At 51.0% G+C, this 20301-nt stretch overlaps 1 protein-coding gene across 1 annotated transcript; it reads left to right on the top strand.

The window, feature by feature from the left end:
- The first annotated feature begins 10979 nt into the window (after nt 1-10979).
- LOC102460326 (olfactory receptor 52R1-like) lies at nt 10980-11945 on the top strand. Its single transcript, XM_006117179.3, has one exon. It carries the CDS (start codon nt 10980-10982, stop codon nt 11943-11945), a length of 966 nt encoding a protein of 321 aa, XP_006117241.3.
- Nucleotides 11946-20301: the final 8356 nt, after the last annotated feature.

Raw genomic sequence — 20301 nt, 5'->3', positions numbered from 1 at the left:
GTGTGTGGGGCTGAGGAGGATGGGGGCAGGTGTCTGTGTGTTTGGAGGTGTGTGGGGCTGGGGAGGACGGGGGCAGGTGTCTGTGTGTTTGGAGGTGTGTGGGGCTGAGGAGGACGGGGGCAGGTGTCTGTGTGTTTGGAGGTGTGTGGGGCTGAGGAGGACGGGGGCAGGTGTCTGTGTGTTTGGAGGTGTGTGGGGCTGGGGAGGACGGGGGCAGGTGTCTGTGTGTTTGGAGGTGTGTGGGGCTGGGGAGGACGGGGGCAGGTGTCTGTGTGTTTGGAGGTGTGTGGGGCTGAGGAGGATGGGGGCAGGTGTCTGTGTGTTTGGAGGTGTGTGGGGCTGAGTAGGATGGGGGCAGGTGTCTGTGTGTTTGGAGGTGTGTGGGGCTGAGTAGGATGGGGGCAGGTGTCTGTGTGTTTGGAGGTGTGTGGGGCTGGGGAGGACGGGGGCAGGTGTCTGTGTGTTTGCAGGACTCTGTTGTTCTGCCCTGTGGGTTGCTCTGTAGCCCCGACGGACCCGCCAGGCCTGACTCCCCCTCCGCGCGCTGAGACCGCTCAGGCGGCCAGCGGAGCCCTCGGGCCTTTGTGCGCCTGAAGCAGCGTTCGCGGGGCTGGAGGCGAGTGACAGGCGCTGAGGGGAGCCTGGCGGTGCAAATCGGAGCAGCCCGGAGCCAGTTCCCAGGCACGGCGGATTAGCTCCGGGACACTGCGCTGCTCTACTGCGGGTAGAGCCCCGGGCCCCCGCTCTCTCCCCCCCACACCCTGGGGGTCAGCCCACAAGCTACGCCGCCTGACTGGACGTGGCTGAGTCGCAGGCGGGACGCCTGCCCCAGGCCTCCGTCGAGGGACGCGTGTGGAGTGAGGGCAGGGTTGCCCTGCTGCCCTAGACGGAAACCCTCTCGCCGGGGATGGGCCCAGAGCAGGGACTTCCTTGGGAGAGACACGCCCGTCCCGTGGGTAGAACGTGGCTCCCGTGGGCCCGGCCTGGAAGGGATGGGAGTCCTGCCAATATATCGATGGGCCTCCAGCCAACTTCTCTGGCCTGCCCCACAAACAAGTTCAAGTTTAAAGCATCTAATTTTTCTTTCCAGGCAGCTCCCCTCCCAGGAGGGGATCCCAATTAGCGTTAACAAGATGGATGGTAAACACAGCACCAGGCCACAGCAGGGCTGATTAGCCCTGGCCAGGGGGAGCTGAGGCCAGGCCTGGGCCTGGACACGGGGCCAATTGGCTGGTTGTTATAGCGGTCACCAGTTCCACTGGGGGATTTCACATCATTTTCTACTTAACGAAACCGACATTTTCAGAGCTCGGGGCTTCCCTGAGGGCACTGGACCCCCCCTCCACTCTGCACAGAGACGACTCCTTCTGCCGATAGCGAGGGAGGCCTGGAGGCTGGGGGGGATGAGGGGCAGGACGGCCCTGAGGTTTTCAAAGAAGAGACCTCAGGAGTCATCGCGTCCAGCCTCCTGCCCAAAGCAGGACCCACCCAACTCAACCCTCCCAGCCAGGGCTTGGTCACGCTGGGCCCTGACAGTTTGTAAGAGCTTGGCTCAGGTGCCGGGGCCTGATGCTCCAGGCTGCAGCAGACGTTGGCTCCCTTGTCCCCGTGCGTTGCTGCTTCCGACCCCTCTGCAGCCTGCCTGGGTCAGTTTGTACTCCAGTTACCCCCTACCCCAGCCCCTCCTGCGTCCCTGCCTCTGCAGTCAGGTGCCGTAGCCTGTATGGCTCCGACACGCCCCACAAATCCTTGCACCAGCTGCTGCCAGTGCCTCCAATGGGTCGATGTGGCAGCCAGTGCAAAGGATTCTGGGTGTATCCAAGGCCCAACGGCGGGTTGTTTGAATCACACTGGAGCGGGAGGGCAGCTGGTAAAGCCTGGCTCTGGCCCGGCGTGTCCAAGAGAGACCCACGGCGGCCCCTGGAACGCGCCTTCGGTTGGCTTTTGTGTATGGGCGTGCTCTTGCACAAGAAGCTTTTTCAGAAGATCTCTTCCGATAAAAACTTCTAGCGCAAGACGTCTAGACCTAGCCTCTTTGCAGACTGCAGAAACAAAAGGAAAAAAACATGTTCAAAGGGTAATGCTGCGGCTGAACTCCTTAACCACTGACGTAAAGCCATCCCAGACCCCTGTCCATGTTTACATGTCCCAACAATGAACCCAAAGACATGGGCTACGTCTACACTGGCCCCTTTTTCGAAAGGGGCATGCTAATTTTAAACTTCAGAATAGGGAAATCCGCGGGGGATTTAAATATCCCCCGCGGGATTTAAATAAACATGTCCGCCGCTTTTTTCCGGCTTGTAGATAAGCCGGAAAAAAGCGTCTAGACTGGCCTGATCCTCCGGAATGAAGCCCTTTTCCGGAGGAACTCTTATTCCTACTTCAAAGCTTCAAAGTAGGAATAGGAGATCCTCCGGAAAAGGGCTTTATTCCGGAGGATCGGGCCAGTCTAGACGCTTTTTTCCGGCTTTTCCCCAAGCCGGAAAAAAGCGGCGGACATCTTTATTTAAATCCCGCGGGGGATATTTAAATCCCCCGTGGATTTCCCTATTCCGAAGTTTAAAATTAGCATGCCCCTTTCGAAAAAGGGGCCAGTGTAGACGTAGCCATGGAGGCTAAACTCGAAACTGTCTTCTAAAAGTAAACTGTATCAATAAAAAACTGTTCAAATGCTTTAGTAAGACCAGGCATATCACGCCCACTGCTTCTCCTTTATCCACAGGACTCGTTATCCTACTGAGGAAAGCTATCAGATTGGTTTGACATGATTTGTTCTGTAGAAATCCATGCTGGCTGTTCCCTGTCGCCTTATTATCTTCCAGATGTTTGCAGATGAATTCCTTAATTACTGACTCCATTATCTTCCCTGGCACAGAAGTTCAACTAACTGGTCTGTAGTTTCCTGGGTTGTTCTTGTTTCCCTTTTTATTGATGGGCACCAGGTTTGCCCTTTTCCAGTCTTCTGGAATCTCTCCCAACTTCCATGACTTTTCAAAGATGACAGCTAACCGCTCAGATACTTCCTCTATCAGCTCCTTGAGTATTCTAGGATGCATTTCATCAGGCCCTGGTGACTTGATGACATCTAACTTTTCTAAGTCATTTTTATCTTGTTCTTTTTTTTTAATTTTAACTTGTAAACCTACCCCATTTCCACTCGCGTTCAGTATGTTTGGCATTCCTTCATCACCAGACTTCTTGGTGAATACCAAAAGAAAGAAGTCAATATCTGGTAGCTGCTCTTGTGTAGCTCTGTGGTTTTAAAAATGCTGAGGTTTTCATGGGACCTTTAATGCAGATTTTTTGGAACCCTAGGGAAGTTCTAGAAGACCAGAAGAAAACTGCTGTATCGCCAATATTTAGAAAGGAGTCAATGGGATGACCTGGTTAATTATAGCCCTGTCCATCTGACATCATTTCTGGACAAGATAATGGAGCCCCTGATATCAGATTTGATTAATAAAAAAAACTAAAAGAGAGAAATGTCATTAACTACTGATCAACACAGGTTTCTGGAAAACAAATCCTGTCCAACGAATTCATCTTTTTGATGAGATTTCAGGTTTGGAGGATCACAATAATAGTGTTGATACAATATCTTAAACTCCTGTAAGGTGACTTACCCAGTACTGCACCATATATTGCTTAAAAATAGAAACGTTTAAAATGACCTGGGTAACTCATAGGTCTCAAAGGGTGTGTCTAAACTATATGGCTCCATCGATGGAGCCATGTAGATTAGGCTGATCAGCAAAAGGAAATGAAGCCGCGAGTTAAACAATCGCGGCTTCATTTACATTTACATGGCTGCCTCGCTGAGCCGACAAACAGCTGATCAGCTGTTTGTCGGCTCAGCGCGCTAGTCTGGATGCTTCCGTGCTGACCTGAAAGCCCTTTATCGACCTCCCTGTTATGCCTCGTAGGATGAGGTTTACCGGGGAGGTCGATAAAGGGCTTTCATGTCGACAGGGGAGCGACCAGATTGCCCCGATCAGCCGACAAACAGCTGATCGGCAGAGCGGGGCAGCCATTTAAATTTAAATGAAGCCGCAATTATTTAAATGTAAATGAAGCCGTCGATGAAGCCATATAGTCTAGACCAGAGGTCTCCAAACTACGGCCCGCGGGCCGGATGCGGCCCGCGAGGCCCTCTCATCCGGCCCGTGGAGACTGTGACGGGGAAGAAACTCCCCGCACTAACAGCCCCTCCCCCGGAGAAGCGCCGAGCGGCGCAGCGCAGCGGAGCCCAGGGGAAAGCCCACGGGGAGGGGAGTGAGGGCGCACAGCCGCAGGCGCGGCAGGCGAGGAAGGCGGCAGGACCCAGGAGGAGAAGGGGCAGGGACGCCAGGGTGAGCGGCACGCCCCGTGCGTGCCGGCTCAAAAGGGGGAGGGGCCGGAAGGACAGGGGCAGCCGGCACTCACTTTCTTTTGGGCAGGCAGCCAGGAGAGGGAAGCCGGAGGAGCCAGCGGGACGGAGGAGGGACTCTGGACCCGCGCAGCCCTTGCCCTGGGCAGCGAGACTCCCCGGCCGGGGGTGCGGGGGATCGGAGCCGCCAACGGACGGCCACACACCCTGCGGACCGACGGCCGAGCCCGGGCTCTGCGCGTCCCTCACAGCAAGAGGGGTTGGGACTTGGCGTGGACAATTGCTCCCTATTGGCCAGTGCGTTCTTATCCTATTGGCTAGCTCTCTCATGAGGTCACTAGTGGGCTGGGCTCTATTTTGGCATCCAGGAAACAATTTCACCATTCACACTAATACAGGTGTTCATGTGTAGTGTATCCATGTGTTATTAAATAATAACTGAATAAAATAATATTAAATAAATAATTAAAAACAACATCCATGTTTTGATTGTTTTTTATTTGGACCTCAAGTGTGTAGTCGGCCCCCAAACTGCTGTTTGATAGTTAATGCGGCCCTCGGGCTGAAAAGTTTGGAGACCCCTGGTCTAGACGTACCCAAAGTGTAACTGTAAAGGGGGAGTCATGAGCAAGGAGGTGCATTTCGGGTGGGGTCCCCTTGGAACCAGTTCTTGGTCCTACGCTCTTTAACACTTCTATCAGTAACCCGGAAGAAAGCATGACGCCATTATTTGTATCGTTTTCAGATAACAGGAAGATCGGGGGAATGGTCCAGAACAAAGACAACAGGCCACTGATACAGAGTGATCCCGCTGCATGGGAAGCTGGGCACAAGCAGACAATGTGTGTGTTATAACTCCTCTGAATGCACACCCGCAGGGCCCCCGAATGCAGGCCAAACTGACCGGAGGGGGGACAGTATCTTGGGAAGCAGGGACTCTGAAAAACAGTGAGGGTCAGGATGAATTATCAGCACAACATGAGTGTTCAGTGCACCCCTGTGGCCCAAAGGACCAATGCATTCTGGGAATGCACAACCAGGGGAATCGTGGTAGGTATAGAGAGATTATTTTAACTCTGTCCGTGGCACTCCTGTGACCGCCGCTGGAACTCCGTGTCCACTTCTGGGTCCCACCATTCAACAAGGAAGTTGAAAAGTTGAAGAGGGTTCCGAGGAAAGCCACGAAAATGATGCACGTATGGGAAACCATACCTTAGAGTAAGAGAGTCAAGGAGCTCAAACTATTTTGCTGAACCAAGAGATGACAGACAGAAATAAAGAAAGAATCGATCTCCACAGGACCAAGTATTTAATAAAGGCCTCTGTAATCTAGCAGAAAAGTGTTAAGACTGGAAGCTGTAGCTAGACAATCTCAGGCAGGAAATAAAATGCAAATTTTTAGCAGGGAGGACAAGTAACCCCTGGAACGGTGTGCTAAGGGCATAAGAACATAAGAACGGCCTTACTGGGTCAGACCAAAGGTCCATCTAGCCCAGTATCCTGTCTGCCAACAGTGGCCAGCACCAGGTGCCCCAGAGGGGGTGGGACAAAGACAACGATCAAGCGATTTGTCTTGTGCCATCCTTCTCCAGCCTCTGACAAACAGAGGCCAGGGGCACCATTTCTATCCCCTGGCTAATAGCCTTTTATGGAGCTAACCTCCATGAAATTATCTAGCTTCTCTTTAAACTCTGTTATAGTCCTAGCCTCCTCTGGCAAGGAGTTCCACAGGTTGACTAGGGCAGTGGTGGAGTCTCCAGAGCTAACCAGATTGGAGGTTTTTCTCTAACACTGTGGGCTGTTCTCTGGCTGGTGTGGGGGAGGTCGCACTAAGTGATCACAGCAGTCCTTTCTGGTGTTGGAATCGAGGATGCTATGATACTGTGTTTCTATTTGCTCTGTGGCATTTCCAAGGAGTTGGGATCAGTGTCTCCTTCACAGGCGGGGAGGGAGACTTTCTCCTGACACCAATAACCCCCATGTGGATATTTACATGCCCTCAGCCACAGCATTGGCCCAAAGAGACCTTCCCGCCTCTCAGCTTGTGAGAACCTCCGTGGGGACACCCACCAGCTGGGTATAAAGCTATTCCCACTCGCCAGCCCTAGCAGCTGGGCTCTGCTGCTGTCGGAGCCGGATTCATCCTCCTCCAAGCAGATGAGCTGAATTCATGTGGTCTTACTGCGAGGGGGGGTTGCTGGTGAGTCGGGGGCTGGGGGAAATGGAGTTCTTCGTGGCTGGGTCTCCTCAGGTGCTGCACGAGGGCTCTGCTGGCTTCCAGGAGCTGGTGCTGGACAGCAACACTGAGAAATGCAGAGAGGGGCATGCTCACATGGCAGTTCAGAGCTCCGAGCGCACGCAGCCCTGATGCTCAGCGGTCTCTGGCAGGGGTGGGGTTAAAGGCCGGGTGGGCCAAAATGAAAACGTCGAGTTTCTTAACTCAGGGCTTTCCCTACAATTCTGTCCACCCACGTCACGTGTCCACCAGCACTTGGCACAGCAGTCAGCTTTGGCACTAGGGAGGGGAGGCTCTCAACGGTTCTACGCGTAGGATTGGCAGAATTATTTTTGTGTATTTTGTATTATTTCTCAGGATAACGTCTCTATGTCTGAGCATTTTTAATTTTTCTGCCCAGAGGAGTCATCGTGTTAGACTGTAGCTTTAAAGACAACGTGAAGTCCTGTGGCATCTTAGGCTGTGTCTACACTACAAGGAGAAGCAATCGTAATTTGCATATCTTTTCCATTTTTTCTTTTGGAAGAGGATTTTCCAAAAATTGGTACATCAACATGGTGCCAAATTTCAGAAAAACCACCTCTTTGGGCATAACGACGCTTACGGGGATGGTGAAAAAACATGTTCACTTTTCTGAAATGTTTTTCAGAAAAGCAGATGTGTTCCTTGGACACAGCATAGCTTTTCCAGGGTACCTTCAGTATCCCAGAAAAGAGCTGCAGTGTAGACGTAGCCTTAGAGACTAACAAAAATACATACAGTCCAGGCTGAACCTCTCTGGTCCAGAACTCTCTGGTCCAGAAACATCTGTCATTCAGAATTATTTTAGTTAGCTCGTGTCATCTTACCATGGGTGTCGCTGAGTTTCTTGCAGTCCCAGAAAGTTTGTTTACAGCCGCCAGTCCTGGCTCTCAGTGTTGTGTGCTGTCATTTAGCTCCAATTTACCCCCAAATGTCATCTAAGAGCGCAGTAAGCAGTGGAAGTGTTGCTAATGCTGCTAGACAATATTGTCCATTCAAACTTCCCAGATTGTGCAGGGCTAAACAGTTGAGCCTGGTGTTGCATTGCTAGCCAAGTTGTGTGGGGTGAGAACTCTCTTTACCCTGAATGAACCATCTTACTGAGGCACATCCCTGGATTTCCTGGTGACATACCCCAAACTCATGAAGCCCGGTGTCAGTAAAAATGCCTTGTTCTTTAACATACCCTGCTCATACATCCCACGAGGATGTGGAATCTTGAGAAGGTCTGAGCTTTCTGCAGAAACCTCACCCTTGACGTCTCCTGGGCACCTAGCCTGTGCGGCTTGTGTTTGAGACAATGAGGTTGTCGGGGCTGGGGTGAGAATTGTTTTCAAAGCACTTGCCCAGGGGTCTCTTTGGGCACAGTGTGTCAGGTGAAATGGACATTTCTCAGCATTTACTTGTAACAATCTCACCTCCCCAAGCCTGTCTGAGTCCTGGCGCCGGGACCTTCATGGGCAACTAGTGTGGAAGGGAGCACTGAAAACGGGGGTACGGTCAGAGGCAGTGCCACTAGGGCAGGAACTGGTAGGTTGGATCTTTGGTGACATATAAGCTGTGTCTAGACTGGCATGATTTTCCGCAAATGCTTTAACGGAAAAGTTTTTCTGTTCAAAGTATTTGCGGAAAAGAGCATCTAGATTGACACAGATGCTTTTCTGCAAAAGCACTTTTTGTGGAAAAGCGTCCGTGCCAATCTAGACGCGGTTTTGTGCAAGAAATCTCCGATCGCCATTTTTGCCTTCGGGGCTTTTTTGCACAAAACAGTTTTTACCTGTCTAGACTGGCCCTCTTTCACAAAAACATTTCTGGAAAAGGGCTGTTGCCCAAACAGGAACGTCAAAGCATTTGTGCAAGAAGCACTGATTTCGGACAGTAGAACGTCAGTGCTTTTGTGCAAAATTAAGTGGCCAGTGTAGACAGCTGGCAAGTTTTTGAGTAAAAGCGGTTGCTTTCGTGGAAAAACTTGCCAGTCTAGACGCAGCCATAATGTGCTGGAAATAGACATGGGGGTGGGGTGTATTCTGAAGCACTCCGACTGTATACAATGGGTGTGTGGTGGGATTAGAACTGCTCCCAGAAGGAGGGGCGTGCGCATCTCCCCTTCGTATGGCGCAACTTTGTCTTACACAATATAATTGGCTCCATGTGGTGATTTGACCTCTTGAACGTTTTCATAACAGCCAAGAGGTGCATCCCATTCTCTGGCTGCCCACATCACTCTTCAGGCTGGATAGAACGTACCCCAGGGCAGGGAGGGGCTATGAACATGGACTGGGTGCAGACAACCCCAGCGGTACGTTCATTTCCTTAGGGAAGATGCTCTGAACTGAGCGCCAGCGATGGGGAGCAAGACACAGCCCCAGAGCTGTTTGTAGCCTCAACAGCCCCATCCTGGGCAGGGCATCGTACACCCCTTTCCTGGGCCGGTCTTCCAAACAGGGAAGCGATGTTGTTACTCTCAATGGGGCTGTCTGCATGCTTGCCTGCAGGATAGGACCCTTCGCCCTGAGCTGTCTGTCACTCTTCACACCTGCCCTAGAAAGCTAGCTAGAACCCCTCCAACCGCATCCTCTTTGCCCCTGCTCACGGTGACCTGGATCCCTTAGTAAAGGGCTTTGAGATCTGCCCATGGAAACCCTGATGGTTCCCTCTCCTGTCCGTCCCCTCTGGAGCACCTGGCAACCTTCCTGTGCAGTTATGTTTTCATGACAAGTGCCATGAAGGAGCAAGATATTGTACAGCTTGCCCCTGTCAAAACCAGCACTCTATGGTCTGGCAACACCTGTGGTCCGGCAGGACCATGGACGCCCCTGGACCAGAGAGCACCAGAGCCGAATAGAAAGAGGACCAGCAGCCCGGCTAGGGCCGGGGACAGTGGGACCAGAGGAGCCCCACAGCAGTGCTGGAGCCTGGGCCTGGAGAACCCTAGCAGTCCACAGCAGTACCCGGGTGGGAGCCGTAGAAGCCCAGGTGCCCACAGCAGCGAGAAGTCGCAGGCCCGATAAGCCCAGCATCCCATGGAATCTCAAGCCTGGGAAAATCAGGCCACTCAAGGCAGAATGGGCTACGGCCGGAGAACCCCCGGTGCCAAAGGCAGCCCCAGGCCAGGGCCAGTGGCAGCAAAGCGGAGGAGAGGGGGCGAGAGGCAGGGGACACCTCCCCTGGCCTGGAAAATTCTGTCATTAGGGACCAGTCAGGTCCCAACCATGTCAGACCCGGGAGGTGCAACTTGTTTTCTTATTGCTTTGTTGCTATTGTACCTGACACGCCTCAAAGCGTCCCCATTCTCGGAAGATGGGCGCTCAGCATTTTCTGAAATTGAGCCAAGGAGACTAACACTGGTCACCCCGAAACACACGACTTTTAGACTTCTGGATTACAGAAAACCGTCCTGCCTGTCAGGGTGGTTAAACACTGGAATAAATTGCCTAGGGGGGTTGTGGAGTCTCCATCGTCAGAGATGTGTAATAGTGGGTTAGACAGACACCTGTCCTAAGGGCAGGGGACTGGATTTTATGACCTCTTGTGGTTCCTTTCAGTTCTATGAGTCTATAACTCTATGATTTGCCTCTTTGTCCCCTTTCCTTTCCCTAGATTTTGGGGAAGAGCTGAAAGGGAGAGGCAGAAAGCTGCACGGATTAACAAAGAAGGAAGGAAACAAGGAAGAGTGTATTAGCCCCCATCATGCTTCATTCTTCCCCCTCTCGCCACACAGAAACCCAGAACAGGAAAGGGAAGTGAATCTCTAATAAAGGGAAAAACTAACCAAAAGCCATCAGACTTGTAAAGAGACAGACTGGGCTGCCACAGGCTATGTCTAGACTACACGCCTTTTTCAAAAGAGACTTTTTCAAAAGATACTTTCAAAAAAGCCTCTTTTGAAAAAAGCGTCTAGACTACAATCAGAACTTTTGAACAAGCTAGCCGCTTTTTCGAAAGAGAGCACCCAGGCAGTCTGGATGCTTTCTTTCGAAAAAGCACAGTTTGCATTACATAGTGCCTTTTTTCCAACGAGCACTTTCAAAAAAAAGGCGTTCTTCCTCGTAAAACGAGGTTTTCCGTGGTCAAAAAAACTTTCTAGATGCAGGGAAGATTTTTCGAAAAAAGGCCACTTTAAAAATAAACACCTGTAGTCTAGACACACCCACAGTGTGTAACAGCAGTAACTCTATGTGTGTTTGTCCTGGCACTGAAACTGGTATTCAGAACCAGAGACCCTCGATCCAATCTACCCTAACTCCCTTGCACCCAGGTTTCCCAAGAATTGAATCAGCTCTCGTGGATTCTTTGCTGCTTCTTTACAGGGTGGCTGTTCCCCGTGTCCTGAGAGGAGAAGAACAGCATGCCATGGTATGTCTGAACACCAGCACCCACTCCCATCCAGACACTTTCCTGTTGGGTGGCATCCCAGGACTGGAGGAGGCCCAGTTTTGGATCGCCTTCCCTTTCTTCATCATGTATGTCATTGCCGTGCTGGGAAACGTCATTGTCCTCTTCATTATAAAGACAGAGCCGAGCCTGCATGAGCCCATGTACCTCTTCCTGGCCATGCTGGCCAGCACCGACGTTCTCCTCTCCACGTCCTTGGTCCCCAAAATGCTGGGCATCTTCTGGCTGAACTCCAGGGAGATCGGGTTCCACGCCTGCCTGGCTCAGATGTTCTTCGTCCATGCCTTCTCCTCGGTGGAGTCGGGGGTGCTCATGGCCATGGCCTTGGATCGCTACGTGGCCATCTGCTGCCCACTCCAGCACTCCAGCATCCTGTCCATCCCAGCCATAGTGACAATCGGGAGCCTGGTGCTGGCCCGTGGGGTCCTTCTGGTGAGCCCCTTCTCCTTCCTCGCGCACGGGCTGCCCTTCGGCCAGAGCTGCCTGATCTCCCACTCCTACTGCGAGCACATGGCCGTGGTGAAGCTGGTGTGTGGGGACACGCGTGTCAATGTCATTTATGGCCTCTTTGTGGCTTTCATGGTGGTGGGGTTTGATGTGCTGATCATATTCATGTCCTACGCGATGATCCTCCAAGCCATATTGAGACTCCCATCCACAGACGCCCGTCTCAAGGCCTTCAGCACCTGCGCGTCTCACTTGTGTGTCATCCTGGCCTTTTACATCCCGGGCCTCTTCACCTTCCTTGCCCACCGCTTTGGGCACAACGTCCCTCATCACGTCCACATCATAATAGCCAATCTCTACCTCCTGGCACCCCCCATGTTAAACCCTATTGTGTACGGGGTGAAAACCAAGCAGATCCGGGAGAGGATGCTCCGTATCTTCAGCAGAAAGGAATTGGAGCAGCGTGTGCCTGTCTAATTTAATCTAGGATATAAAACATTCATCACCAGGGTCTCCAACCCAGTCATGATCCACCGTTGCTCGCAATGGTATGGGATCATAGACACTTCACCATGGACTCCACGTGGGCTCCATCTTCCCTTCCTGCTCAAGGAAGGCAGCTGATCAAGCCACCTCAGTGGGAGCTCCAAAGACAAATGTGAGATGGAAGCCTCCTCCCTCACCTCCCGTGATACCCACAGCCTGGGTGGGGGATGCATTTTTTTTGGGGGGGGGGAATCTCTGTGGATCACTCCAACAATGTGTTGTACAACACAACTAATGTGAAGAATCTACATGGGCAGAGTTGGGTTCATACAATCGTGTCCATTACGTGTACCCCAAAGATGCCAGCCTCAGCTAGACATGCTATGCTGCTCTGACTGGTCCTGGTGGCTTCTGAAACGTGAACCACTTTGAGTCCTATTATGGGGCTGACAAAAGAGTCCAAGGGTAGATACTCTAACCCCACCCTCTTCCGTTATTAATGTGTGATCTACATGGCATAGCATACATACACCAGAATAGACAGGAAACCAAACAACACAAAACCAGTCCTGGTCTTTTCCCTGAGGAGAACATGTTTTATTTCCCTGAAACACCTGGCGATATAATGGTGGGAACGGGTCTGCAAGTGGCTTGGAACCCTACTTGGTGGTGCTATGGTCAAAGAGACAGACACACACCTGGCCCCTGAGGCAGAGACACAGACACAAACCAGGTTCTCATGAGGGGAACAGAGGTAAGAGACTCAGGGTATGTCTACACTACCCCACTAGTTCGAACTAGCGGGGTAATGTAGGCATACCGCACTTGCAAATGAAGCCGGGATTTGAATTTCCCGGGCTTCATTTGCATAAGCCAGGCGCCGCCATTTTTAAATCCCGGCTAGTTCGAACCCCGTGCCGCGCGGCTACAAGCGGCACGGAGTAGCTAGTTTGGATTAGGCTTCCTAATCCGAACTAGCTGTACTCCTCATCCCACTGTGCTGTCTACACTGGCCCTTTTCCGGAACAGTTTTTCCGGAAAAGGACTTTTGCCCGAATGGGAGCAGCATAGTTTTTCCGGAAAAACACTGACAATTTTACAGTAGATCATCATTGCTTTTCCAGAAAAGCAAGCGGCCAGTGTAGACAGCTGGCAAGTTATTCCGGAAAAGTGGCTGCTTTTCCAGAATAAGTGGCCCAGTGTAGACACAGCCCAACTGAGGCCTAACCAGCGCAGAGTAGAGCAGAAGAATGACTTCTCGTGTCTTGCTCACAACACACCTGTTAATGCAGCCCAGAATCATATTTGCTTTTTTTGCAACAGCATCACACTGCTGACTCATATTCAGCTTGTGGTCCACTATGACCGCTAGATCCCTTTCTGCTGTACAGATCCCTTTCTGCCCTTTCATGAGTGGCTGGAGAAAGCATTCATGTACTCAAGGTGGGTGTGGCTTTATAAGTGCAATATGGAAGAGGATTACAGCACGGCCCAGCCTCAGAAGGTGAGGGGTCAGGCTGGGATGTCAGGGAGCTCAGGAGAGCCCCATTTCTAGGTTGCACCCCAGAGAAGTCCATCAACCCCTCCCCTGGAACAGGCTCTGCCATCCCGTAGTTCAGTTCCCTCCTCTCATGAGTCCAGTCCCTGGGAGGGAGACCATGGTCCTGGCAGGGAAGTCAGGACTCCTGTGTTCAGTGGCGCTGAAGCTATTTGTAGGGTGGGGGGCTGAGCTGCCGCTCCAACCTGTTCACACCCCTCACCGACCCCCCTGGGGCACACCTAGGCTTGCCCACTCTCTTGGGCCAGACGGATGGGATGCCACTGTTGCAAATGGCGTCTGATAGGTCCTGCCTGGGAGAGCTGACCATCTAACCACAGCTGGAGAGGGCTGCAGGGCCATGGGCCGACTAGGGTCCTGTGTGGCAGCGGAGCCTCCAGGGCTAGTGGTCAGCAGGATCATGGGGGTTGGGATCACCTGAAGCACGTGGGGCTGGCAGGCCTGGCAGCAGGTGAGTAGCAGAGCTGGTCCATGCGTTCAGAGAAACCGGATGCAATATATAGGGGTGTTACAGCACCCCCTACACTCCTACTGCTCATGGCTATGCCTGGGTTCTGTCCGTCACTCTCTGTATGACATGGGAAACGTCATGTCTCCCCTTGCCTCAGTTTCCCTGTCTGTATAGTGGGGAAATGCTCATTGCTTTCCTTTGCTAGGTGTTCTCAGTGAAAGCTGCTTCACAATATGACAAGCGCTAGTGATGCGAATTCTTTCTCTCTGGCCCATGTCTCTGCAGAAAACGTTCAGCTCTCCCCTCAGACATCTCTCTCCAGCTATGGCTGCCGACTGTCTGCCTGTCCCTCCTGGGCATGCACAGGGGATCAGACCCTCAGGAGACATGAGCCTTTATCCCTCGTTTTCTTCCTAATCAACTTTAATTGTTCAATACACACAAAGGCACAGAGCAGCCAATTCCCCCGTGACCCAGCCCAGAGCCCAAGAGTTCCTTTGGGAAGAGCCTTCAATTCCTATTTACTCCTAAAGCTGGACAAGGAGCAGAGAACATGGACGTGGAAGGTGCAGGTATCGGCTGGGGGGCTTCTGAACTTCGTGCTCTTTCTTCTCAGATGCCAGGGGCTGAGCGAACCCCCCTGGGAAGGCCCAGAGCTGTGTTATAACCAGTGCACAGCCCTGTGCCGGCTCTTGGCGTGGATGCTGCTGCAGACACTGGGCAGAGAGAGGTGCGGGACGCGGCTGCCTGAGGGGGGTTCCCAGGGAAGACACATCCCTCTCAGCACTCACAGGTACTGTCCCCTGCTGAGGAGCTCTCCTGCTCCACAGCCCCAAGACAACGTGGGTGTGAGGAGAGAAAATCCGTGGCCCTTTCCGCTCTTCACAGCCACTCAACATCTCAGGGACCTTGCCCAGACGATGAGGTGGCCCAAAAATTGCTCCAATATCACGGACCAAAATGTCCTTCTCTCCCAGGCCTCCTGTGCCGAGTTGGCTGCATTTCAGTGGCACCAGGGATGCGTCAGGATGAAACTTGGCAGGAGATTTTCAGTACAAAGCCCGTTAGTTTGCTGAGGTCTGTGAGAGGCAGGATGCCCCTTTTCCTAAGCACTGGGGGACAACTTTAGGAGCCAGTTATGAGTTGATGCGTATGGACTATCAAGTCCTCATCATTCATCTCAGGGCTCTGTCTGTTCACATGGGGACAGTCGCCTGCCTTTTATCTGCTGGGAAGCATGGATATGCCTGGGCTACTCCTTGGCACGGTCATTAGACCCTTTTCACACGTGTAAGATATGTGTTCGCCTGGCTTCATGCAAGGATTCATGTCAAAAGGTCAGGCTAAAACTTCCAAAAACAATTCAAGCCAGAACCGGAAGCCGGTGTGGGAAATTGCAGTGCAAATGCTGGTGGCAGTGTGGTAGCCGTGTTCGTTAGTATTTGCAGAAACAATGAGGAGTCGTGGGGGACCTTAGAGACAAAGAGATTTATGTGGGCACAAGCTTTCATGAGTAAAACCCACTTTGTCATTGGAGTGGAATTTATTAATGATTCATTTCCACTTCAGTACATCTGATGAAGTGGGTTTCTGCCCACAAAAGCTTGCGCCCGAATAAATCTGAGAGTCCAAACGATTAAACTTTGGCAACTGAAAATACGCGATTCTAAGGGCAGGTGTCAAACAGCCTGTGAGTCCCATTCACCTTAGCTCTTCATCTCAATAATGTCGGTGGCAAGAAGTTCCGCTGGCCAAATATGGATTTTGTAAACAGGTTTCTTTCTCAATGTTATATGTTCACACTGTCCATGTCACTGAGTGTGCCCTTAGTCCCCACCCCTGAGGATCACACCCTGTGTTTGGGTAATACCTGGTGCACTGTGAGACTTTACACCCCAGCATCACAAAGCCGCAGGCGAGAAGGGACCTCAGGTGTCAGGCTGTCCATCCCCTGCCAAGATAAACGATTTGTTGCACTTAGACTATTGCACAGAGATGGCTGTCCCGGCTCCTTTGGAAAAGCTCCAGTGAATCAATCTCAGGAACATTGTTCGGCATCTGTTCCCTTCTCCACTTATAGTTAGGACGATGATTTTTTTTCTCCTGAGATTTCCTCTAAATCTACCCTGCTTGTTTTTCTACCAATTGTCTCTGTTCATGCCTCCTGTGGCAAGAGAGAAGGTGACCCCATTCAAGGATGGGATTTCAGCCAGCTGCTGCTCAAGAGAGAGATCTTGGAGTCGCAGTGGCATTCGAAACACCTAACGGATGTCAGGAATGGCTAAGAAAGGGCTGGAGAATCAAACAGAAAATATCGAATTGTCTTTCTATAAACCAGTGGTACGCCCCCACCTTAGGGTATGTCTACACTGCATCCCTAGTTCGAACTAGGGATGCAAATGGAGACAACCGAAGTAGTTAATGAGGCGGGAATTTAAATATCCCGTGCTCCATTAACATGATCTCGTCTCGAATCACAGCTGATTTGAACCAGGAAGTGCGCACCGGGACGCGTTAGTTCGGATTAAAGCCCTTAGTCCGAACTAATGTTACTCCTCGTTTTTTGATCAGCTGTGATTCGAACTAGCGCGCCGGCGAGATCATGTTAATGGAGCGCGGGATATTTAAATCCTCGCTTCATTAACTACTTCGATTGTCTCCATTTGCATCCCTAGTTCGAACTAGGGATGCAGTGTAGACATACCCTTATAGACAGCATGTGGATGTGTGCGCTCCAACTCAGACCCCTTAGAGCAGTGGTCCCCAACCATTTGAGGCTGCCGTGCACCAGGGAGCATGGCCGTTCACCTGCCAGGCGCCAGAGGGCGCACCTGGGGCCGTCGTCCCCTTCAAGTGCCACGCGCCCAGAGCGTGAGCTGACAATTCGCGGCGCTCACGGGGCCGGTGCTCACCATGCGCCATGCGCCCGGGGCCGGCTCTGGCACCATGCGCCACGTGCCCAGGGCCAGGCCAGACCTGAGCACTTGGTGGGCGCACACAAATGCCCCTATGGGCACCATAGCGCCCACAGGCACCGTGTTGGGGATTGTGGGGGAAATCTCACTCCCCTGGGGTACAGAGCCCCCAGAAGGGACCAAGGCTGGAAGTCAAATCAGTGAGGCAGGAGAGAAACCTAGAAGGAAAAACTTTATTATGCATGCGTGCAGTCTGACAGCTACCAGAGAACAATAGCAGTCAGCTCCGAGAGACAGTTTCAGGGATCCTTTATACAGTATATTCAGACAGTAGTTGTTGATTGTTTTTCTTTAACATAGCAAAGTCTCAGCAGAAGTACTCTGAGACGTTTCTGTTCACCCCAGGAGTGCTAGAAGTCAGTTTCACAGAACAAAGGCACATGAGAGAGTTTACATGACAAATTGTGACAGACTAGAAGTCTTCATGAACTTGAGATAGGAGGCATTGTAAGGGTCTTGATTAGAGTTCATTTGATTTCACTCTGATACAGGCAGAGAGGTCTGGAAAACTTTTAACCCTTCCAGCAGTTTTCTTTAGAGAGTTTGGATTTCTGCACAGTCCCCCCTTAGACACAATTGGAGTGATTTGATTTTTCTCCCACAGGATCACTGCCTTAGAGGGACACTGGAATTGAGACGGGCAACACAATGGCTTAGGGTAAGGAACAACTTCCACATGAGGTGAGCGTAAAAGCCCTGGGACTCAGCAGCTAAGATAAGAGCTGAGTAAAGGACAATAGGGTGGAGTTCCATAAAATCATGACTGGCATAGAGACAAGGAATCAGGGAATGTTATTTACTCCTTCCCATCCAATGACAATGGGCCGTTGAGATCTGTCAGGCAGCCAGTTTTGGTCCGTTTCCCATGCTCTACGGACACTGTGCAGTGTCCACATTTTCACCTGAATGTTTTCCCTTCTAAGTCAAATGCCTCACGGAAATCAAAGTGCCTTGCATCTGCACCGTGTCCTTCATCCACCAAACTTCTATTCTCGTTAAACGATTGTGACGTAGTGGGGACTGCGTTGGATTCTGCAGTCACTGTATTCACTCTGATTTGTATTCACACCATTTGCTTTGTTGTGCTCTATGTGATTCTACTGTCCTGTGCTGTTCTGTAGTAACTGTGTGCATGTGCCTCAGTTTCCCCGGGCACTGAATGAGGGGGAGGCTGGGCAGGACTCACTGTGGAAGTATGTTCATTCTCTCATGTCCTGAGAACCAGGTGACAGCAAATAGCACCTTTGGCCTGGAAGTCGGACAAAGCAGGAGGTGGGGCTGGTTGCGGGGCTGTGAGCAGTGGCTGTGAGTGTGAGTTAGTTTTTGGCTGGTGGGGGGAGAAGGGAGCCCAGCTGGCCTGGGCCGGGGTTCTGGGCCCACCTTTTCCCAGATGGGCTGTATTGACTGCTCCTTATTCCTGTCGTAAGTCTGTGTTACGCTGTGTCGAACCAATAAACCTTCTGTTCTACCTGCCGGCTGAGGGTCACGTCTGCCTGCAGATGGGGGCGCAGGACCCATGACCCCCCCACACTCCGTGACAATGGTTACTACCATTTTTTGTCACAAGACCCATTTTCATAGCCATGTTACTGACAAATATTATCTACATTTGGAGACTTTGTAAAACTCACTTCATCTCAGATTTCCCATCGCTTCATAACCAAGTCTAATCTTCTATGGAATTGACCCTGTATTGTTCATAGGCTACATCTCACAGAACTGTTCTCCCTTGGACTTTTATTTGTTGTTTTTGTGGGAATTTGGTTGGTTGGTTTTGCTTGGCTACTGCCTGTTTGCATCCTTGTTTGGTCCATATGTGTGGCTGATGGGCAAGTTTGTTGCTCTACTCTAGGGATCAAAACCGTAAGGTCCTTCGGTAGATGTTTTTTACCATTCTCATTCACTGCTAAGGTCTGTAACGTACTTAATTTCTTTAAGGAATAGGAGTGCACCATACCACCTTCCAAATGCAGAACAATCATATTTCATGAAGAAGTCTAATTTTTTGGCAACATGAACACATTTCTTTTTCTTTCAAGGAATTCACCTAAACCTGCGCTAGCATCTCTTTGGATAATATACCTTATAGGTTTCTTTTGTTTGATCGTCAGCCCAGCAAAGCATGGATTTTCCCCTAGGCTGTGTCTACACTGGCATGAATTTCCGGAAATGCTTAAAACAGAATTGTTTTCGTTATAAGTATTTCCGGAAAAGGAGCGTCTACATTGGCAGGCTGCTTTTCCGGAAAAGCCCTTTTTCCGGAAAAGCGTCCGGGGCCAATGTAGAAGCGCTTTTCCGGAAAAGAGCCCCGAGCATCATTTCCGCGATCGGGGCTTTTTTCCGGAAAAGACTACTGGGCTGTCTACACTGGCCCTTTTCCAGAACAGTGTTCCGGAATAAGGACTTATGCCCGAGCGGGAGCAGAATGGTTTTTCTGGTATAGCTGCTGATTTTGTACAGTAGAGCATCGTTGCTTTTCCGGAAATTCAAGGGCCAGTGTAGACAGCTCGCAGCTTATTCCGGAAAAGCGGCTGATTTTCAGAATAAGTGGCCCAGTGTAGACACAGCCCTAAAGTCTTAAGTGTCCTTTATAGATTCATAACTTCCAGTTTCTATTATTTGCTATTTATTTTCCCTTTTCCCATTTGTTCTATATTGCCTTCCCCACCCCCCACCAGTAATAGCTGCCTTCACCTTGCCACTGAAATGAAGTTTCAGCCAAATTCATCCACGTTTTTGATCATGGAATCATGCTTTTTTTTTTCTATCTAAAAGATATCTTCTTAAAAACCACCCAGGTACCATTCAGATTTTTCTCTCTTAATTCTCTACATTTCTCATGAAGCAGCGGGATATTTCCCTAATAGATGTCTTGCCACATGTTTGGATTTCTTCCACTCGCAGATTTCGAGCTACCAAAGGAATGGGGAGCTGCATCTACCAAGGTCTCCCCAGCCTCGGTTCTCCTCGCATGATGGAACAATGACGGAGAACCAGTATCAACACTCAGGTTTCCTGGTGGTTTCTATGAGGGTTTCCCACACTATGATGTGTATCACTTACTGACACTTGGAGCACCATCAAATACGGAATTGCCTTGAGTAGGGTCAATTGTTCATAATTCATTTCTCTGATTAATAGAAATGTTACTTTCAGTGTGTGAAGAGAGATAAACTACTCCATCCATGAGAACAGCCTCCAGCAGGGCATGTGGTATCTGATATTCACTTTTGTCTCTCCATACAGGCTTTGTGTGGTGACCATCACCCTAGACCCTGGGCACCTACAGGAAGTCAAGAGAACATACGGTTTGAGAAGAAGACACAGTTGTGACCCCGAATTGAACAAATTTTCCCTGACTCC

The sequence above is a fragment of the Pelodiscus sinensis genome, chromosome 1 (genome assembly GCF_052426305.1).
Source record: "Pelodiscus sinensis isolate ZL-2025 chromosome 1, ASM5242630v1, whole genome shotgun sequence".
In the NCBI taxonomy this organism is placed as follows: domain Eukaryota; kingdom Metazoa; phylum Chordata; order Testudines; family Trionychidae; genus Pelodiscus; species Pelodiscus sinensis.
This window is presented reverse-complemented; position numbering and strand designations above follow the sequence as displayed.

What these genes read in the sequence shown, in the direction of transcription:
- LOC102460326 (XM_006117179.3), top strand. Translation starts at nt 10,980, where the DNA reads ATGGTATGTCTGAACACCAGCACCCACTCCCATCCAGACACTTTCCTG.